This window comes from Columba livia, chromosome 1 (genome assembly GCF_036013475.1).
Source record: "Columba livia isolate bColLiv1 breed racing homer chromosome 1, bColLiv1.pat.W.v2, whole genome shotgun sequence".
Taxonomy (NCBI): domain Eukaryota; kingdom Metazoa; phylum Chordata; class Aves; order Columbiformes; family Columbidae; genus Columba; species Columba livia.
Window position 1 is genome coordinate 32,426,971 of NC_088602.1, and position 20,557 is coordinate 32,447,527.

The 20,557-nt window shown below is 40.4% G+C and overlaps 2 protein-coding genes across 2 annotated transcripts in view; one reads left to right on the plus strand and one right to left on the minus strand.

Annotated features, from left to right (window-relative positions):
- ERICH6B (glutamate rich 6B) overlaps positions 1-3,662 on the plus strand; it is a 38,838-nt gene extending 35,176 nt beyond the window's left edge. The window contains exons 15-16 of the mRNA XM_021286794.2: positions 1,993-2,221; positions 3,371-3,662. Coding sequence (XP_021142469.2) covers positions 1,993-2,221; positions 3,371-3,517 — 376 coding nt within the window. The 3' untranslated portion in view covers positions 3,518-3,662. The remainder of the gene's footprint in view (positions 1-1,992; positions 2,222-3,370) is intronic.
- A 1,432-nt stretch (positions 3,663-5,094) lies between these two features.
- COG3 (component of oligomeric golgi complex 3) overlaps positions 5,095-20,557 on the minus strand; it is a 32,263-nt gene continuing 16,800 nt past the window's right edge. The window contains exons 15-23 of the mRNA XM_065054176.1: positions 18,858-18,982; positions 17,167-17,256; positions 15,173-15,293; positions 12,800-12,888; positions 12,566-12,700; positions 11,290-11,365; positions 9,497-9,624; positions 8,475-8,573; positions 5,095-7,240 (exon numbers count right to left, since the gene is read on the minus strand). Coding sequence (XP_064910248.1) covers positions 7,211-7,240; positions 8,475-8,573; positions 9,497-9,624; positions 11,290-11,365; positions 12,566-12,700; positions 12,800-12,888; positions 15,173-15,293; positions 17,167-17,256; positions 18,858-18,982 — 893 coding nt within the window. The 3' untranslated portion in view covers positions 5,095-7,210. The remainder of the gene's footprint in view (positions 7,241-8,474; positions 8,574-9,496; positions 9,625-11,289; positions 11,366-12,565; positions 12,701-12,799; positions 12,889-15,172; positions 15,294-17,166; positions 17,257-18,857; positions 18,983-20,557) is intronic.

Here is a 20,557-nt window from a genome sequence, read left to right on the forward strand (position 1 = left end):
CCTCACAGCAGAGCTGTTCCAGCCCTCTGATCATTTTTGTGGCCTCCTCTGGACCTTCTCCAACTGGTCCATCTCTTGACGTCTTTAAATACTTTACCTTCTTCCTGACCGCAAAACATGGTTTCTACAGTGTAACCCCTGCAAGTATGTCTGTTTAATTGTGGGCAATTTTGAGGTAAGTCCTGCTACAATTTCACGCCTACAGGAAACAGATTCTGGACAGAGGTAATGGATGGCTTTCAGTAAAAACTGCTGGTGTCCGAGTGATCAAATACTAATTTCAGATACCCCACCCCCCCAGCCTCCAAAGTTTTCCTTCAGAAAACTAGGAACTGCAGGAATCAGTAAATCCCATCTCTATTTTACAAGCCCTCCCTGTGTTCAGAGTAATTAATGGACATCTTAAATATCTAACTGGCTATTACAAATAATTTTAAATAGCTTTTGCAATAATGCTTCCATCAGACTCCTGAAGTCCTACCGTTCGCCACACTGGTCTTTCATCCATCACGCAGCAGCCAGGTTGCTAGGGCCTGGCACCAAAGTGATCCCAGCAGCACTAAACCATAGCCAGCCCCACTGTGGGGCTCTCCTGGCCCCGCTGGACCACAGACTCCCCATCGGCATCAGCCACGTGCTGCCTGCCAGCTTAGCACCAAGCTGGGCTGGGCTGCTGTGACCCACCCACCCTCCCCCAGCAGCTGTAAATTGAGGGCAACGCTAAGTGACCACTCTGATATTTGTAAAAATTATGTAATAGCTTTGATGAGAGGAAAACAGAAAACTGACAGGCTGTGGGTAGGTTGTCTGTCCCGCATATGGATGGGTTTAGGCTTGTCTGTGGCCAGCGCTGTAGCACATGACAGCTGCACAGTTACATATTGTTTTTTCCTGTGCTTTTTTTGCTGCTTTTTGTGAGCTGCAGCACAAGGTATTGCTGAGGGAGTCTGAGCTGCTCTCACAGCCCAGTGAGAATCAACTTCTTCACACTTAGGCAGGAAAAACTCAATGTAACATATTCCATGAATGACAGAAACAACCCACATGCTACAGCTGGGGGATGATACTACAGTACCCAGTGTCCCATACTCAAGCTGCCGGGGGATGGGCAGTACCAATTTGTATCAGTATACCATAAATACAGGCTGATTCCATCCACATGCTGCATTTCTCTCTCCTTCATAGCTTTGCAAGGCCATTTCCAGAACCCAGCCATGTGCATGATCATATATGCACGCACAGAGGATCTGTTTTTAGCATAAAGGCTGACAAATTGAAAGAAGTTACCATGTCCAGGGAGGTATAGATGTGCAACACACGCACAGACACACACAGACACACACAGACACACAGACACACACACACACAGACACACAGACACAGACACAGACACAGACACACACACACACACACACACACACACACACACAGACACACACACACACACACACACACACACACACACACACACACACACACACAGACACACACACACACACACGGAGCCCGCAATCCACCTGAGGGCGTTCTCTGCCCTTCAGGGACTCCTTGCTCTCCCAGGGCTGAGGCAACTTCTGTGACATGTTTCTAGTGTAGAACAAAAGCTGTTACTAAAACACAGGCTAAACAGGCTAGACACAAGGAGAATTTGTTTACAATCAGGGTGGTAAAATACTGGCACAGGCTGCACAGAGAGGTGGTGGGTGCCTCATCCTTGACATTCCAGGCCAGGTTGGACGGGGTTCTGAGCAAACTGATCTAGTTGAAGATGCCCCTGCTCATTGCAGGGGGGTTGGACTAGATGACCTTTGAAGGTCCCTTCCAACCCAAACTATTCTGTGATCCTATGGTTCTATGAAACAGTCCCTGACCTGATGCATCAGGTCCCAGCAGTGACTCTTGGATGGCAAAACCAAGAAGTTTGATCCATTTGGCATTTGGGACCAGAAAGCCATTTGCTCTGGATTCACCCAGCTTCACATTTGTCCCCAGGGCCGCCCTGAACCCCTGCACTGGGATTTGCTTGGACCAGATGGGGACCAGCCAGAAGCACTGGAGGTGGCATGACTTCAGCCACCACACTCACAGCCCTCCTTTCCAGTCCATCACAATGAAACTGAATGACCACATCACCATCAGAATCCTGGCTCAGCATCAAATTGACTTATCATTTGCCAACCAAAGCAATTGCATTCGATTCAACGTGGGGTCCTGGTTCAAGGTGAGCACTTGCTGTGGTCACCCTGCCCTGCCCAGCTGGTTCCTGCGTACCAGCTCCTGGGAGAGCAGCAGCAGGGAAACCACCCAGTGGAGACAAGTTTGGGGTTGCTGCATGAGACTAGTCACAAATTTTTGTGTGGAAAAATCACCGTTCCATTCAAAAGCAAATTTCCTGCTGTGTGAATCTTAATGAAATTCCCTTTCAGGAAAGCATTTAGATAAGATTGAAATGCTGTCACTGAAAGTTAAGAACAGCACATCTCACAAATTCATTTTGAAACACTATTTCTTTTCAAAGCATTTATATTAAATGTCGATACAAACACAAAGCTCCTGATTTTATCTAAACAGCATTTCACTTAACTTAAAACAAGCATCTGCGGAGAGTAGCACTAAAATCCTTTGGTATTTGTTGTTGCTCAGGTTTTCTACCTCTGACTCTTTCTTGGAGGTGGAAATGTAGTTCTGGCCAGGGCTCAGTCCTGTTTGGTGCTGGTGTGACTGTCCCAGCCAACTCGCGGGCATCCCTGTCCTCCTCTGGATGCAAACACAACTGGTCAGCTCTGAAATGCAGGTGACATGGCACCGGGAGCTTATGCTTAGTTGGGGGATGTGCTCTCAGGGTGAAGGATTTGAGTTGTCTTCTCTGGTGCCAGCACAAACCAAATGTTGACAGCCCGCATAGCAATAGTCTGTATGTGGCCAAAGATGTATTGCTAATGGAAACAGACATCTGGGGGACCTATTCAGAAAGGTGGCAACAGCTCCAAGTCAGTATGTGGAACCATAAAGCACTAGCACCTGCTCTTCCACCCCCAAAATTCAGACTTCTTCTCAGGATCCATTACTACATTAGGTAAGGAAATCATCTTCCTCACCCCACTGCTTTGGAGCAGCCCATTCCCAGCCAGGGAAGCTTGACCCATGAGTTTAGCTCCTCAGTCCCCTTGGACATGCATTGGAAGAGGATTACCTCCAAAGGGGAGTTGTAGGGTTAGCGTGCTCCATGGGCCTGGAGGGAACAGGCAGCCTGGACACGCTGCATGGGTAAGCACGAAAGATGGGGTTAAAAGGGATGGTCTCCTGCTCCACCTCCCTTCACAGGGGTTCAGCATTAATTCTCTTTGCTTTGCATGGGCTCTCTTTGCAGTTGAAAGACCCAGAGACAAGTCACCTACTTAAGTGGCCAGAAAGCAAAGAGGAGCTCTTCCTTCAGTCTAAAAAACTTCAACTCAGGAACCTGCTGTCCAAAATACAGAGAGTGTTGAAGTACATTGGGCAACCCCTCTCTCAGTGATATCACTCCTCATGTTTCATCATCTTCTATCTGCATGAAATACTGAAATGAAGATATTAAGACTCACAGCAAGCAGTTACATCAGCATTTCATATCAATGTTCCCTTCATCAAGGTGGTAAGAGTCACTTTGTGATGAAAATAAAGCTTCTTTGTTCAAGCTCACAATGCATATCTTCCTGTACATCGAGTCCTTGTAACACCAAGCCTGACTCATTTAAAAGCACTTGATGGATCATGATACGATCAGTGGGGTTATACACTGTGCAGCACTGTGAAGGAGGAGATGGTTTCCTTCCTGCAGCTGATGAACTGGACTTTGGGAGCTTGTCATACCAAGCAAGCACGACCAACGAGCCTGCTTTGGCCCTCAGCCAGAGACACCTGTGCTGGCGGAGAGGTGTTGAGGAACAGCAGCTTGGATACAGGAACAAACCAAGAGAGAGGGAAGATGAGGCATCTCGTGAGCGTCAGTGCTCCAGTTGGTGGTGGATGGTTAAGCCCCGTGGCTTAGTGGCATGGTTGGCCACCACTGAAAGGGGCCAACTGGTATTTTTTTGATCTATTCAGACACCTTTATTTCAAAGATCTGATTTGTTCCACAGCGTTGGCTTGGTTTTGGGGTTCAGTGAGGATAAAAATGCACAAGGGTAAGAGAAAGCAGCACACCCTGTTTCCCCAAAAACAAGACCTACCCTGGAAACAAGCCCTAGCACGATTTTTCAGGATTTTTGAGGGTGCTTGAAATACAAGCCCTACCCCAAAAACAAGCCCTAGTTACAGTTCATTTAAAAAGTCAATTTAAATAGTGTCCAGGCAGCTATACATGTAAAAAATAAGTTTTGGAGCAAAAATTAATGCAAGACCCTGTCTTATTTTCAGGGAAACAGGGTATGTAGACACAGGGCTGGATCTACCTGCAGTCACCACATGACTTTCTTCAGCAGCACATTTTCCCCTTTTTCCTACCTGCATCACTTTATCAACATCAAACATGCAGTTTGAGGAAGGGACTATGGTTTTTGCTTGGGAAACATCCAGCACAGCATAAGCCATACTGCTGGCATTGTTGTTGTACAAATAGAAGCGGGAGTTCTAGACCAGCTGCTTTGGCATTCACTTCATTTTCAAGAGATACAATCCAAAGGGCCAAACCTCTTTTAGGCAGCTCCAAGCACCTTGGAAGTAGTGGTCACACATTGCTGCCCCACACCAGTCAGATGGAAGCTGAATTCCGCAAGAAATAACATTTTTCCTTAGGTCCGTTCATTCAAATGACATTGTCAAAACCAGAGGTGAAGGGAAGCTTCATGCGGATCTAACAGGGAACAAACCACAAACCTCTGCTTGATGTGCTTCTGCAATACTAAGGCCCAGAGGAGCAGTATGTGCTAATGAGAAACTACAGGTAGATGAGTCTGTCAGTAACCAGGCAACAAGAACAGCTATCAAATACAATATTTGTGGTTTCTGCCACCAGCTCCCAAGTTTTCTCCTAGTAAAAGCCACCTAGTTAAAATATGTTCTTGGATTAGTTGTGGTTTCTTTCCCCTAATAAAATTGCCATCAAAGAGACTGTTTGTCAGTAAAGAAAATACAAATTTACTTTTATTGTAACCATAAAGAGGCATTACTTTAACAATTAGCTGTACATTCAGCACTCAGGTATACATCTGTGCCAAATAAAGTCAATTCTCTCACTGCTAAAAAAGAACACTTCTTCTCAGCGACATACTGCCTGTGCTTACAGAATGTTTATTGTCTCTGTATTACATTTATCTTGACAGACAAGCCTCAGGATACAGAATAAAGCTTTACTCTTGGACCAAAATAGGAGGCAACATTTTTATTTAAAAAAATTAAAAACAGCAAGTTTCTAGTCAGATAATATAAAGCATCTTAAATTAATCTTTTGAAAGTATTTACACTATTTGTAAACGTAAATATCTGAAACTGTACATGTTTAAACAAATGTTCATTTAGCAAACAGGCTGTATAAACTGATTGCTCTTCTCGTCTTTCAACCAGCTGTCCAAGAGCTGTCTGGGAACTCTAAGAGAGAAAAAGATCCCGAGCACTAGAGTGACTATTGCAACGGTTCATCCTTCACGTCTTTTCTGTACAATGTCTGCATTAAGTCAGTCGTAACTCTGTACAGCGACCATGCAGCCCTCCTGTAAAACTTTATAAAAAACAAATATACATATATTACAATGCACTGGGCATTATTTTACAGCCTGTATTTCTGCATAAGTAAAAAGAAAGGGCAAGTTGTCTTCTTTGTTAGTTCCTTTAGTTAATTCTTAGAGAGTCATATAAGGTCCTATGAGTACCATTTACGTACCTCAGCACCACTGCTGCAACACTCCTTGTGGTAGTTTTAAATCCTACCATCTCAGTCTCCAACCACGTCATTTATAATGGGAAAGTTATGAGATCAGAACACCACCGATATGCATGGAAATTTCTACATTTCCCAAACTACAAAACAGGATTTATAAATAAGTTAAAAATCTGCTATATAAGTCACTACACTCTCCTTTTGCAGTGCTGCACAATAAAGGCTTCCAGCACTGAGACACCCTGAAGCTGCTCGTAGTGTTTCATTCCATGAATGGCCAAGTGTTCAGCATTCAGCTGTCCGAAATAATGACCAATTAATGTGTCCTGAACACCGTGCATTGTCGACCAGTTACCAAGCACCTATCCCGTTTACAACGCTGATCTGACAGGCTGGCACATTCCATTTCTGGCATCCCCCTACACCCTTATTAGCACTTACCACCAGAGCACAAGTGCTGTTCAAGTCCCAGTCCTCACTTTAAACAGTTTGATCTTGGGTAAGGCCAAAAACCAACTCTGACCTAAAAGTAAGTACCTGAGAATCTCAATGCTAAGTTTTGCAGTAAAGCATCTGAAAATATGTAGTTCCCTCGGAAAGAAGAGAAATTATATTGCACAGCTTTCCATGGCAAATCTCAAAAAACTGAGATTTTTTTTACATGAAGGAAGGTTAAAGCATGAAACTTCAGGTCAGATCTTACAGCTCCCAGTCAGAACAGCGTAAGAAAACCAGCAAATCCAGTGTTTCAAAAAATGCTTCACATGAGGGAAACAAAGTTTTCCCAACTAAGAGTATCTGTGATGGAATCCCAGGATTTTCAGGGGAGTTAAGGAAAAACTGGAGCATTGTCATACCAACATCAAATTGTCACACCAATGTGCTTATCTCCAAACATTGCAAATACCTATTACCGCTCCCATTTGATTCCCTGTGCTTTATTTCCAGCATGACTTTGACAGTGTGGCTTTTCTCTGCATACATCAGCTTACTGAAGGAAAGCAAGAAAGGTTTTCACATTAAAAAAAACAACACCTCTGCAAACATCTGGAGAAGGCAGTAACTGAGCTTCCAAAAGAGTGATCACAAAAGGGTATTTTGTTTTGTTCTCTTCCCCCCCACTTCTCAAACTGATGAGTAGAAAGACCTTTAACAAATCAATAAAACTTGCTTTTCTTTGTTTGATTGTTTGTTTGTTTGATTTTCCTAGAAGAGGGTTAGGCAGTCTGGAGAGTTTTGCCGCAGACTGGACTGCACAGTGGGATCCCTCGTTTACTTCAAACAAATGTCTTCACATTCCCTTCACAGCCTGGCATTCAGCTGAAGCTTATTTCAAGCAGCCTCGCTGTTGGGCTATTTGGACATCGATAAAAGTAAGTTGACCTGAAAGACAAAAGGAAAGCCTACATTAGACAGAGCAGCTAAGTTTCAGAACTGATGTCTTATATTTAAACCTTTAAACAGGATTCCTAGGAACCACATGAAGACTTAGATGAGTTAGGAGAAGACAGCTACAAAACAACTGGCCAAAATTTCCAGTCAAACGCCCATTCACAGGCTTTTTAAAACGTGATTTTTGACCATGCAGACTAGTTATTTCAACAGTCACAACCTACTGCATCCAAGTTTTTAAAATTACTTCATGCATTGTCAAGGACTTAAAAAAAGATAAGCTCACTGGCAAAAAACATTAACATTCATCTTAGATATATGAAAGACATTTGGGACCCTTTGCAATACTTATTTCCCACAGATTACAATATGGATCCCCATACTTTTCAGTTTGTAGAAGTGATCCTAAGGACTAACAGACAAACAACTAGAGGAAGCCGTCTCCTCCAGGATAACCCCACCTTCTTTCATGGCAAAACTCCCACTCTGTGCTCCAGGATGGTTATCACACATCCCTGTGGCCACATTCACTGCAGGAAATGTCCTCTAATCTGCAAACTAGATTATCTGTCCATATATTGGCATCCTGGGATAATAATGATTCTATCCACATTCCCTGGGCCACTAATGTCAAAGCCAGATTTTTAAAAACCTGCTTGGTTTCTGTCACAGCATCCTAATACAGAGAAGTCTTAACCCAAATCATCTCTGAGACTAAAGACCTTATTATGTAGGCTTACATTTCCATAAACATCTGCACATTTTACCAATGCAATTGCCTTCAAATGAACCCTTGTAATTCTTTTTTCATGCTTCCTAAATGTAAAAGTCGCTTCTTTTTGTATTTGTCAAAAGCAGGACTGCCTTCACACGCACAGGCTTCTAAAAAGCATATTCACTAGCTTTGATATCTCTCTGAAAAGACAATGCCCAGAAATGGCAAAGCTCTGCCATGATGTTGTACAACTCAATCCCCAGCAACATCAATCACCACCTTCAGTTTAAAAACTCCATTGGATATTCATTAAAAAACAAAAACCAGCAAACATGTTTCACCTGAGAGCTAGGGTTCAGATAAAGCCCTGAGTTTAATCATCCAGGATTAAGGGGGTAATAAATAAATACAGATTCTGAACACTGAAAATACTAAAAATGAAAAATTAATGTTTAAAAGAGCCAGTCACACAAAAGAGCAACTGATAAAACAGGGAGCTTCAACATATACCTGTTCCATTGAAGGACAAGCAATGATCTGGAGATCTTCATCACTAAATTCTTCCTTTAACAAAGTATGGAGTTTCTGGAACATTTGCTGAATGTTATTCTTTTAAAGGAAAGAAGGAAAAACTCAATATTAAAAGAGACAACACCCATCTCAAACATGAACCAGAGTAGCTACTGATGTGACCAAGTAGGGAGAAGCAGTTGAGCTTTAAGAGCTTTTCTTCTAAAACAAGCCCCAAAACAGCCACAAGGAATCCAGCTGTGAGCTGAAAACTTCTGCTGAGATGTGCTAAGCTGAAACACTGAGTCCTACAGACTTAATCTGGAAGTTTAAAACTCAAGCTTGGTTCCCTCTGGTGGGTTTACAGAGGGTCTCCCGTCAAAACTGTATCATCCTCTCTGCCTCCAGTGCTTCTGTTCATGTGTAACCAACCAAGCTGTACTGGTTGTGGCTGAGACAGAGCTAATTTGCTTTTTAGTAGCTCATGAACTGCCAAGTGGAAGATGTTCAGAATGAACAGAACCAGTCCGTTCCCCGTAATATGTGTGTGTTATATAGGCTGAGTACAATGGAGAGCAGGATGGTTTCGTTTTTTTGGTTTCTTTTGGGGTTGTCTGGGTTTTTGTTAAGTTAAACATATCATTATAAAACATATTATTCGATTGCTTTTTAAATTATTTTTATTTCATGGGTCTTTCCAATAAGTTTGTCAGATCAGAGACACCACAGTGATTGTAACAGTCTGTTCATTGTTACATGTGCGTGATATTTGTCTCACGTTTACTGGCTGGACTGGTAGCCTAGAATAATTCTACAGATATACAGATAAATGTATGTATGTCTGTATATACACACTTAAAAATATATGCATACATACATTTATATAGACATATTATACCTATATCCATACACACACAGAAATACAAGGTGAGTGGTCCCACAGAACGTGTTTAAAGTCATTAACTAAATGAAGGCCACACACGTACAGGAAAACATGTAGAAGTACATCTAGTGATACTCACCCTGACCGGCTTAAACAAAATTAACTCTGTATCTTTATTGGACAAGTATAACGACATGCTTCGTAACGTTGATGGCAGCTTTGTTTTTATCGTCTTATAAGTGGAAGAGACCAGATCGTTGATCTTTGCTGAAAGTAAAAGAAAACATGCTTACTAGGCTAAAATGGCATTCTGCTGGATGAAATCCACACTCCAGGATTATCCCCTCGACTTTACTGGGTCTGGTCATACCCACAGGGCTGTGTAAAAGGGAAAGAGGGGGTGACTGGGCTGTGCAGCATCCACCCATCATCACAACATGCCAGACAAGGCTTTTCTTTTGGGACCCACTCGAGAAAGCAGCCCCTCTTTCCCTGCAGAAAATGCACCCAAACCATTTCTGCAAGCAACGCCTGCCTGAGGTTCCTGAAGTTACACATTTCCAACAGCAATAAAGTTCTATATATGGTTCTTCCTAGAAAACTAGCCTGGAAAAAAACTGCTGGGGAATTAACAGTGCTAGTAAAGAGAACAGTGCAGCACAAATCCTCCTTAGTGATCACAACCCATGTCTGTAAGAAGACAGGATGCACAGCCATCTGGGTTTTGAATCAACCAGACAGGAATCCTCTCTCAGACAAGACCACCTTTCTTTATTGGTAAGTATTTTAATGGTTTTATAAGATCTTTGCTTAAAGGGCAGGGGAAAAATCCATTCAAAGCTTTAAATTACAGAAGTTAAAATACTATGTTACATTTTTTTCTTCAATTTCTACTGTATCTAAATTTTCTACCTATTCCTGCTTTGCAAACAAATGACTCCAAGAAACAACAGAAGCTATGCTTAGATCTGCCTCTACACACGTAATAATCTCCAAACAAACATTAAAAATACTCCTGAAGAGGCAGCAGATTTTAAGTAGAAGCTCATGTTAGCCCTTGAGAATGTCTGACCCATGGAGCAGCACTGAATTATGAATGAACGTGGCTGGGTTTGCATTTTAAGAACATGATGTAACAGAACGTTCCAATGTATGAACTGGAATAATCAGATTTCTTGGTGTCGCCCAGAAGCACAACTTTGTAATGTGAAGAGCGAAACAACACAGGGAACATCTAAACTACTCCAAATGTTCCTAGGAAGCATTCACATTTGAATTTTTAAGAAGATGGAAACAAAGCTGGATTTCATTTTTGCATAGTGACAGGAAAACCAAAAAGGAAGTAAGTACAAAATGTACAGAAAATAAAAACTTCAATGCAGATTTATTTTTCCCTACAAAAGCAAAAGCTTTATCTTAATGTAATCAAATAATTCCTTGAGCACATTCTGTAGGCAGTTGCGGAAATGCTGTTTTCATGCAAGAGCGGTCACAGCTTGAGAAGTGCTCGAGTCATTCATCTGCTGCACCAATTAAGTGCATATTCTCAAGTTTGTCAGGTTTTGATTTAGAAGTATCTTAAGACATTTAAATTAGCACACAGGTGAAAAAGGCAGCCAGAATTTTCAAGAAAAAGGTGGACAGTTCTTAGGTATTTAGAATTTTTCCAAGTCAATCACAATCTCACCATCCAAAATTATCTGGCCAGCTTTTCAGATTCCTACGTTTTATAAATCAGGCACATAGACAAATGACATTCCAAAATACTCGAGCCCCATATAACGCAGCTCATTTTGCTTTACCAAAAATGGTGAAGGGAAAGGGTCTTTTTCCCCATTTGATACGAAGTTTCCAGAAGAAGTCGCAAAGTGATAAATTATCATGGCCCACAAGCATCTCAGAAGTAACATGAATACAAGACAAAGCAAATACCTGGTTGTGCCCAAGGCTGCTGTGAAAGGCTGTATTTGGGACCTCCTTGAGTGGCCATTGTTTTTAAAGCAGCCACCTAAAACAAGTACAATCAACAAAATTATGTTTCTTTCAGTTGAACTGACAACAAAGTGACCGAGTAACAATTGCACAGGTCTCTTAAATACTGCAGGGTACGGAATCTCCCCTGCTCTCTCTTCTGTGCATTGACTTAGCAACACACAGGGGAAGCAGCCTGACAGAAATGCAGTTCAAAATTACAATTGTGATCACTTCTGAAAAGTAATATTCAAAATGAGATTAAATTTACAAATATGCTTAGACAACTAAGGATGCAAAGAAACTTCAAAAGAGATTTATACTTAAGCAGGTCAGTCAAACTCCCCAGATTCCCAATGGATCATTGGGATCACTTGGATGATCTATCAATCTCAGTGGTTCCCCACATATATTTCAGACTTGCCACTGGCACCTCACCCCAACATGACAACCATCAGTAAATGTAACACTGTAATCTCCTAAAGTCTCAAGACCCAGCAGCTGGGATATTTGTGAAGTCCATGCAATGCCGTAGCCTCAGTTTCTGAGATGTCATGCTGTAAAACCACCTATTCTCAGTACACAAGGATCCACACCACACTCTTCATTTTCCAGAAGTAATAGATCCTGTTGAGTGGTGTTCTCAAGATCCTGAGCTCTAGAGCAGGTTCCAGAAAAAGTGCATTGTAACAAGACATCTTTTGGTTCCCATCCCCCGTGACGCCTAATCTTGCTGAGCAACTTTTAGAAGGAACTTGTCACAAACGGGACATGGGAGTAAAGTTCTGCTCAGCCAGCACCTCACCAGTGTAAAATGTGCTGAGGACAGAACTTCACAACTACAGTCTAAGACATCCCCTCAAGAACACACATGACCCAAGATCATTTTCGAAGGCTTATAAATTCAGCCATGGTAGGAGTTTTCCCACAAACAGAAAAGCTCCTGCCAACTTTCACAACCTGTTTTGACCCAATGAAACATTAAAGCTTCTTCATTGAAGACCATAAGGGTTGCTTTTAAAAATAAACTATGTCATGTTTGTTTAATCCATCAATCTCAAAAATGCCTGGAAAATTGTTGCCGGAACTTAAAGGGAAGTACAACCTTATAATGGGAAATGTCATCATCTTCAGCTAATCAGACAGAACTAGCAACTGCTCTTGTACTTAATTTAAATACTAATTCCCTTGTTTTACCAGTATTTGTTAGGTTAACAAACATACAACATGTTTGTACCTTTGTTGTGAACTCCTCCAGCTGTTCTATGAACTGTTTGGTTTGCTGCTGAATAAACTGCTCACAAGCCGACTTCAGATGACGATCTACATCTTTCTTAGAGTCGATATAATGTTCTCTGATTTCTGGAGTACCCTTGAACAGAAGACAAGAAGTCTCTCCTTTTTATTTGCCAGACATCGCCACCCACTGAAATGACCAAATTTTTCTTTATGAAGTAAGAGCCCATATTACCTCCAGTAAGAACTGTATCAAGGCGTTGTTGCTGTTTAGTCTAAAAAATCTTGAAACTGTCTTAGGGTTCAGGATCTTAAATGCTGCATCTGCAAATCAGAAAGTCACTCACGCTGTAAGTCAATGGGATTCAGCTCCATGAATTAAGAACATTAATCACCAATTTAGCCATAAAAAATGGCCTAGCATGATTAGGAATATAACATTAATGATTCCACTGCTGCTGGGTGTAGATGCACAAGTGCACAAGCTCAGAAACACGCAAGGCTTGATACACCATTTTTCAGTTGGTAAACCTGAATCTGAGAGTTGCACAGTCTAAATAGATAAATACATTACATCAACCCACCAAATGACTGATCCTAGCTGCAGGGCTATCAGCACACAAATTGTGTGAGCTCTGTTCCCTTCGTAACTGTATCTACAAATGAGAGACTTCTACATAGGCTATTTAATTAAGCAGCTAAAGACCCATGTTGCCTGGGAAAATCAAGTACATTTGAATGAAATAACTCAGAACTGTCACTCTTTTCCTCTGTGCTTAATTATTTCAGTTAGGATTAAACAACAAAAACACGAAGGTTGAGATAAGCTCATGTTTATGGTCTCTGTAGAAGTCCCAAGAAGTTGTAATGATGCCTGCAATTAACACACAATACTTAAATTATTCCTATAGCATTAAGGGGATGTTGTCAACCTGAAATCTAGTCAGATTAGGGAAAAATAAAATCATCACCACAGTTTCAGTATGGCTTGTTGCCCCAATGTCATTCACTTATCATCCCACACACCCATCTGCTTTTTTTCATTTCAAAACTAACTCTGCACCCCTCTTGCTGTATAAAACAATGAAAGGGAAACAAGACGTAGGAGTTACAGAAGTACTGTCGAAGGCATTAAACAAAGATGAAATACCAGGTACGTGGGCATGTAAGCTTCGCACTGAACTAAGAATCTGCACTCTGTTGAAGTTAGAGGAGACTGCAGAGAAAGTTTCATTTTGTTCTCTGAATTACTTCCCAGAAACTTCACTGATTCCAAAAAGAGCCCAAGCTCTTGATGAGAAGCCTATGAGCTAGTCAGTGTGAAAGTCACTTCTTCCCACTGTATACTTCAGTTACTTAGTACTATACTACTTTAAGAAAAAATGAGCAGAAGCATGACTTTAACATTAAGTAGTGTCCTTTTGTCTATAAATCCCAAATCAAATCTTAAATCTATGTGTGATTGTCTAGAACACAGTAAAACTCATATTAACCCTGATATTTCTCTTCTGCAACTCATCCCAAATAGAAAAGCCCCGCTGACCTATGCTACACTATGTTAAGAACTAAGCAGAACGTCCATCTTTTCAACACAACCGCCACCACCCAATATAAAGAAAGTGTTTTGAGTTACTTACCACTACCACCTGCAAAGCACTGGCTGGCACAAAAATTTATTCCATTAAATGAAGACGGAGAACAAAGTTGTGTGTCAGCCAGGACAAGACACCAAAAGGATGTATTTGCCCTTTAACCTCCAGTCAACTAGAAACTACTCAACAGGTAGGAGGTTTCCTTGATGTTCAAATGCAAGAGGTGAAATGGTTAGTGTAAGAACTGCTTGCTTCAGAGTTAAAACAGCAACTTATTAGATGGCAGGAAAGAAAAGTTATTTCTTCAGCTTTCTCTTCTGGAAGGGAAGAAGAGAAACTTGACATGCTTCAAATTATTTTTCCCCATTATCTTTATAAACCTGACAAGTGTATGACTGTTCACTTTTGTATTGAGAGGGGGTTTTCTGCATTTTTACAAAGGTACCATAGTACAATTTTAAAAATCATGACCATGGCCACTACTCTCTATTTTCCCTTCTTACAACAGACATGCCTGCCACATAAAACTACTCAATGATACTGCTTATTGAACCTGCAACATAAAAAATCCTTTCCTAAATAAAATCTCACAGAAAGGTCTGGAAAATCTTAATTTGTTCTAGGCAAGTCAACTATGTATTTTCAAATTCACCTGCTAAACAGCAGTAACAGAAGTTATTCCTTTAAAGGGTCAGAAAAGGGGAAAGATCTCTATGCAGCAGAAATGTAGATTACGTAGCTGTTCTTAAAAAAGGACTGGATAAATAAGTAAGGTCAGCAGCAAAAAGCAGTCAAACACATTTCATACAAAAATAAAGAATGTGTTAAGATACATCTTGAATCGTGCTTAATAAGAGAATGGTTTGGGGTTTTTTCAGAGAAGATAAGAGCAAAGCGAAAGATTAGGACAAGCATACAGATCATTGCAAATGAACATAAAATAAACCCAGAACTTTTGCTGGCACATTAAGGGAGAACAATCTCCTCCCATTCTGTAGCCAGCAACTGTTTAGTACCTCTAGTTTTCTTAAGGTCCAGGGAAATTTCCTTAATGGTGAAATCAGTGTGGAAAGGAGCAATTTGTTCACGAAGAATCAAAAGATGTTTTATTAAGAAAAGCTGTCCATCAACCTGGGTCTACAGCACAAGAGAGAGAACATGCATTACATGAAAAAAAACAATTAATGGAAGAGCAAAGTTTCAATACCTCCACTTCTACTAGTTACTTCCTTTAACAAAATTAATACTATAATTAATACTATATACTATATTAATACTATAATACTAAAATAATAATATTACTAACAAGCTTTTTTTTCCGTTAGTCTGTACTGCCATTAACTACACTCTGGGATCAACAAATCCCACATCTGTACTGTTCCCAACATATTGCACTACAGAAGTAGACCTTATTCACATTTCTTAGACGAATTAGATTGCACAGCTACATTTCTAAATGTCCACATTAGGTACAGGTATCCATTATGTGAAAGATACAAATGTATTCTTCATAAGAGCCAGGAATCATTTAACATAATTCATATATTTTAAAGTTGAAAAACATGATGTTCTAAAGAGTTTTTTAATCATGATGCTGATTAAAAAGAAGTCAAACAGACAGATAACTAAGGTTATTACAGAAACATTCGCTGTGCTATTGTGCAAAGGTCTTACGAGGCATTTTGCTCATGTCATTAAACGAAAAGTTAATTTCTAAACAGTACAGTACAGATACAAAGAACAAAACAAGGCCAAGTTCACACTACTGAGACTGTCAATTTTGAACTGCTGCTTATTTTAGCTGTGTGCTTTATACCGCACGCTGCTTTTACTCTTAGAAGTTCATGGCTCATTGAGGTAAATGAAGGACTCAAGAATTCAAATTTGCTTTTGCAAGCTGGAACTTGCCTTGATATAATGTTACATAAAACGGTAAAGAAAAGATTAGACTTAAATCTGCAGTTTTAACATACAGAAATGTTTGCCCAAGATAAGTGGTGGAAGAGTTTCTTTGAGTTTGTTTCTTTTTGGTTTTTTTTGTGTGGTTGTTGGTTTTTTTCAGACTTCTATGCATGATTTCACCAGATAGTGTTAATTTAACATGAATCAAGAACAAAGTGATACAGATCCTAGTCCAGGCCTAACCCATCTAGGGCTCGCTGCAGGATCACTTTCGTTCTCTGCAATACTTCGAGCTCAAGCTTGAAAGAAAATCAGTTTGAATTTCTTTTTAAAGATAGCACATTTAACAGATATTTTTCAAAGGACGCTCAAAATAAATACTTCAAAACAGTTCTTCATTTCCCATAGCAACTAAAACTCTTTTCATTACTATCTACTGCTTATATAAATCCAACAATTTTACCCTGCTAAGGCTTTCCTTCTGTTTTGTTTTTTAATTCACTTTCTGGCTGTTAGGAATTAGCAAATTACTACAGAATTCGTATTCACGGAACTGTGACAGGAAAAAAAATGTCTCCTCCAACTACTTAAAGTAACACTTAAGGTTAAAATGGTGATGAAACTGCATCAAATTTTGAGCAACACATCAGATCAAACCTTTTGGTTATAGACAGTTCTGAGCAGAGAATACTTAACAAATCTTCCCAGTGAATTTAATACTCAAAAAGATTTCTGAAAACTCAAACAGTGGAGGCAGAGAAAAGGAGAAAGAGTAACAAGAAATGAAAAATACAGGGAGCACAGGCTTCTAGCAGAATTTTCCTTTAGGTATCACTTTATTGAATTCACATGAGTTAGAGCAGCCTGTAAACACAATTGCTACGATTTGTGTTCCACCTTTTCAGATAGACTAGTATGTGAATCACTATCTTTGCTTTATAACACATTAACCGTAAGTAAAACTAGCAAATCCATCAGGTCTCTGGGGGCAGAGCAACATGCTTTCACTAAGATTCCAACAGATTTCTGAACAACTGCTTCATGGCTTTAGATATACACAATAGGGGAGGGAAAAAAAAGAAATCATACCCAAAGCACAGATTCTGACCTTGTTTTTGCTGATAGAATCAGCAGCTCCCAGCAGCGAGTGGATGCAGGCAGATAAAGCCTCTTGTGACAGTCCCTGAAACACGGCCCTCTGCAAGGATGAGGAAATCAGACAAAAAAAAGAGGTGTCAGCAAAGCTAAAGCAGAATTTCAGAGTTGCAGATTGTGAGGATGTGCTTACTGGCATATAAAACTGTAGATTAATTAGCTACAAACAGGTTGCCTAAGTGCAATCAGACAGGATGGAGCCTTCGTATAAGTTAGACTAGATACAGATCTACACTCAAGCACACACCATCCACCTCCAGCTCTGAATCTGCAGCCAGGTAGTGACACGGTCAGTGACACCAGATGCACCCACAGTTAATGGCACGGATGATGCTGACTGGGTAACCTGCCCAGACACTCCATGTGTCAGGGAAACCATTCCTGTGTGCAAGTCTTACTTGCAATAGATGTGAGATCATTCGAGTGAGCTTAACCTCAAGCAAACTCAAATTACCTCACATTTGTGCCAGGTTGGTTAACAACTGTGACAGCTGCCATGGCCCAGGTGACACGGAGCAACTCACCAAGCCGCAGCAACTAGCTCTGAGCTGGCTGTAAGAACACAGCTCACCTCCACCAGCGCTCCAACATAGTACCTGACAGTGCTGACGGCTCCAAGACTTGCCTGTACCACCTCATTCATTTATTTTATCTACAGGGTGCAGGCACAGCATACCAGTTCCGCTAGAATACCTCGGTGAAAAAATAAATCAATCACTGGGCAGATAACACTACAAATCAACCTTGCAAACAACGCAAAAATGACCTCTTCTCCAAAGGTCTAGCTGAAAACAAGGGCAAATATTCATTTATCTTTAATGAGATTGATATATTAAGCAATAAAGTATTAATATTTTCCAGCTTCTTTTTAAGCAAATAGTATCTTGGTAGCAGTTTCACATAACACCTATCAAACATATATTGAAATGCATTAAATGTATCTAATAAAGATACAACATGTACAGAAAAAGCAAACACACTTGCATTACGTTTCTCAGAGACTTATTAGCCTTCTGTGCTACTAGGTGACTGCCAAACATCAGATTCTAAAGGGTAAGTCTCACAATAGTTGTGCAGTAAGCACCACTTTTGTTTCTGTTAAACATGAAGATTCCTACTGCATTAAACTTCGGAAATGTCTCCTCCATTTTGGAAAGTGAAAAGATGTGCCACAAAAAAGATTTTGAGAACATTTCCAAAATGTAGAAGTAGTAGAGTCACCATTTTCGAGAGCAGAAACATCACCTTGTCTAATATAAGCAAAGCACACAGCAAGAAACACATTCACCCAGTAATTTCAACAATAAGATCATTCTATATAACCAACCCAGGACTTGCTATTCTTTCTTATCCTATTCACTCCTCAACTTTGGTGCAATAAGTATCTTGAGCTTCAGACAATAGCAGAAGCAATAAATGTACAAACCAGTGCTTTTTTTCTAATTCTACAAATACAAAATTGTCTTGGAAAAGATGACCTAAATTTGTCAGTTCACTTGTTTTACATAACGGTAGCAGCACAGAGACCAAGAGATAACAGAGGCCAGTAATTGTCCATTCCTAATTTACATTAAATATTTTGACATTGTGCTACATACTTCATAACTTCACTTTAAAAAATTAGATAAAGAAATTTTTGCATACGTCTATACATCTGTAGAGTTTGGAGAGACACACTAGAGTCCTTCTGACTGTTGGATACCACATTCCGTGCAGGTCTGCTGGTGAAATCGTGGTCTGGTGCCTGGGATTAAGCGATTCTGCCGAACCTGTTTAAAAGTAAAATACGCTCATAAGAAACTTGGCCATCTGTCCTTTCAGCGGAGGAGAAGGACACTGCAATTCAACTGCACTTTACAGTGACTCCACAGTAACAAGACGTATTTTATCGCACCCAAACAGGTTAGGGTTTTGCTGTTTTGGGGTTTTGGTTTTTCCTTCTAAGCAGGTCAGTATTAGATTTCTGATGTGTATAGAGCACATGGCTGTGAAAGACAGGAATTCACTTTCAGTGATGGCCCAGCTCGACCTCTTTTAATGAGTTCTTTTTAAAGGCATGTCTCCAGTGACAGCCCCACACACAGTACACTCAACAGCCGAAATGGTCAAACAATTACTGGAAAAAAGGTCAGTGATCATGGAACTACAGGAGAAGCTCAAAAAAAACCCCCAAAAAACCTCCACCCCATCAATTTTACCTCTTCAGGCTTTCCTTTCTGCAGAACATAATCCTACATGGGTTAAACAGTTGCAGAATGTGTAGGGTTTAAAGATCATGCTAATAACGACAAAAATAATGGCAAAACCAACTTTGTCATGAGGGGGTTGTAAACATAAAGCTGTCCTCCTGGATAACCTTTGTAATAATTTTGTATGCTCAAATATATTTTCACAACACCTGACAGACAGAAGTCCTATATTGTTTACATTTTGTGCTTAAATACTGGGAAACAGCTGATTTAATAGCATCAGAACTCTAATTCCAATTAGCGACCATTCAAAAGAGTGAAATTTTAAAATTTGTACCTAATGATGGAATAAGCACTTGTGAAATGCTTATGTCATCAGTGTGGGAATCGTTGAAAATAATTCAGCAATATCTTTCTGCTTTTTGCAACAGTAAATTTATTGTCACAGTAATTAGAAGGTCTGTAAGATCTCAGTTGTCAGTTTGAGGTTCCTGGGCTACTTGTTAGTCACTTCAGCTACTCCTGGGGCACTGAAACGGAGAGAGGCACCTAGGAAGGGCCAATAATCCCAATTATCTCAGGCATTTATCTTCAAATTACACCACATGGATTCATTCCATCTCCTGAATGCAAGTGGGATTTACAGGACTTGTGAATGCCACACACCTGGCTTGAGGCAAGACGAACTCCACTCTCAATGCGATTTGTGGAGTCCAGCTAGAAACAGCCAGAGAGACCTTTGCAGGCCTTGCAAGTCAAAAACACAAAAGTACCAGGTAGCGAGAAAGAATATAAGAAATAACTAACAAAGAGCTGGGAAAGGTGTCACTGGGAAAAATAACACTGTGCCATTATGAACAATGATAAAATAAAAGGAGAAATTTTTCATGGACCTTAGACAAAAATTTGAAGGGCAAATGACTATCATCAAAAGAGTCACATTTCATAGAATTTGCTTCCAGTGCACTGCAATTTACAGGCACATGGGTCACGTATTTAAAAAGTCAAGGGCTATATTCTGAATTACTGTAAACAGCTTTAAATTACTAACTGGTTTCAGTAAGTGGAAACACATTCAAAGGAAGAAGTTGCTTTCTTAGGTAAAGGCACGCACAAAGACACTCCTAGGAGCTCAGAGTATTCATTTAAGAGATG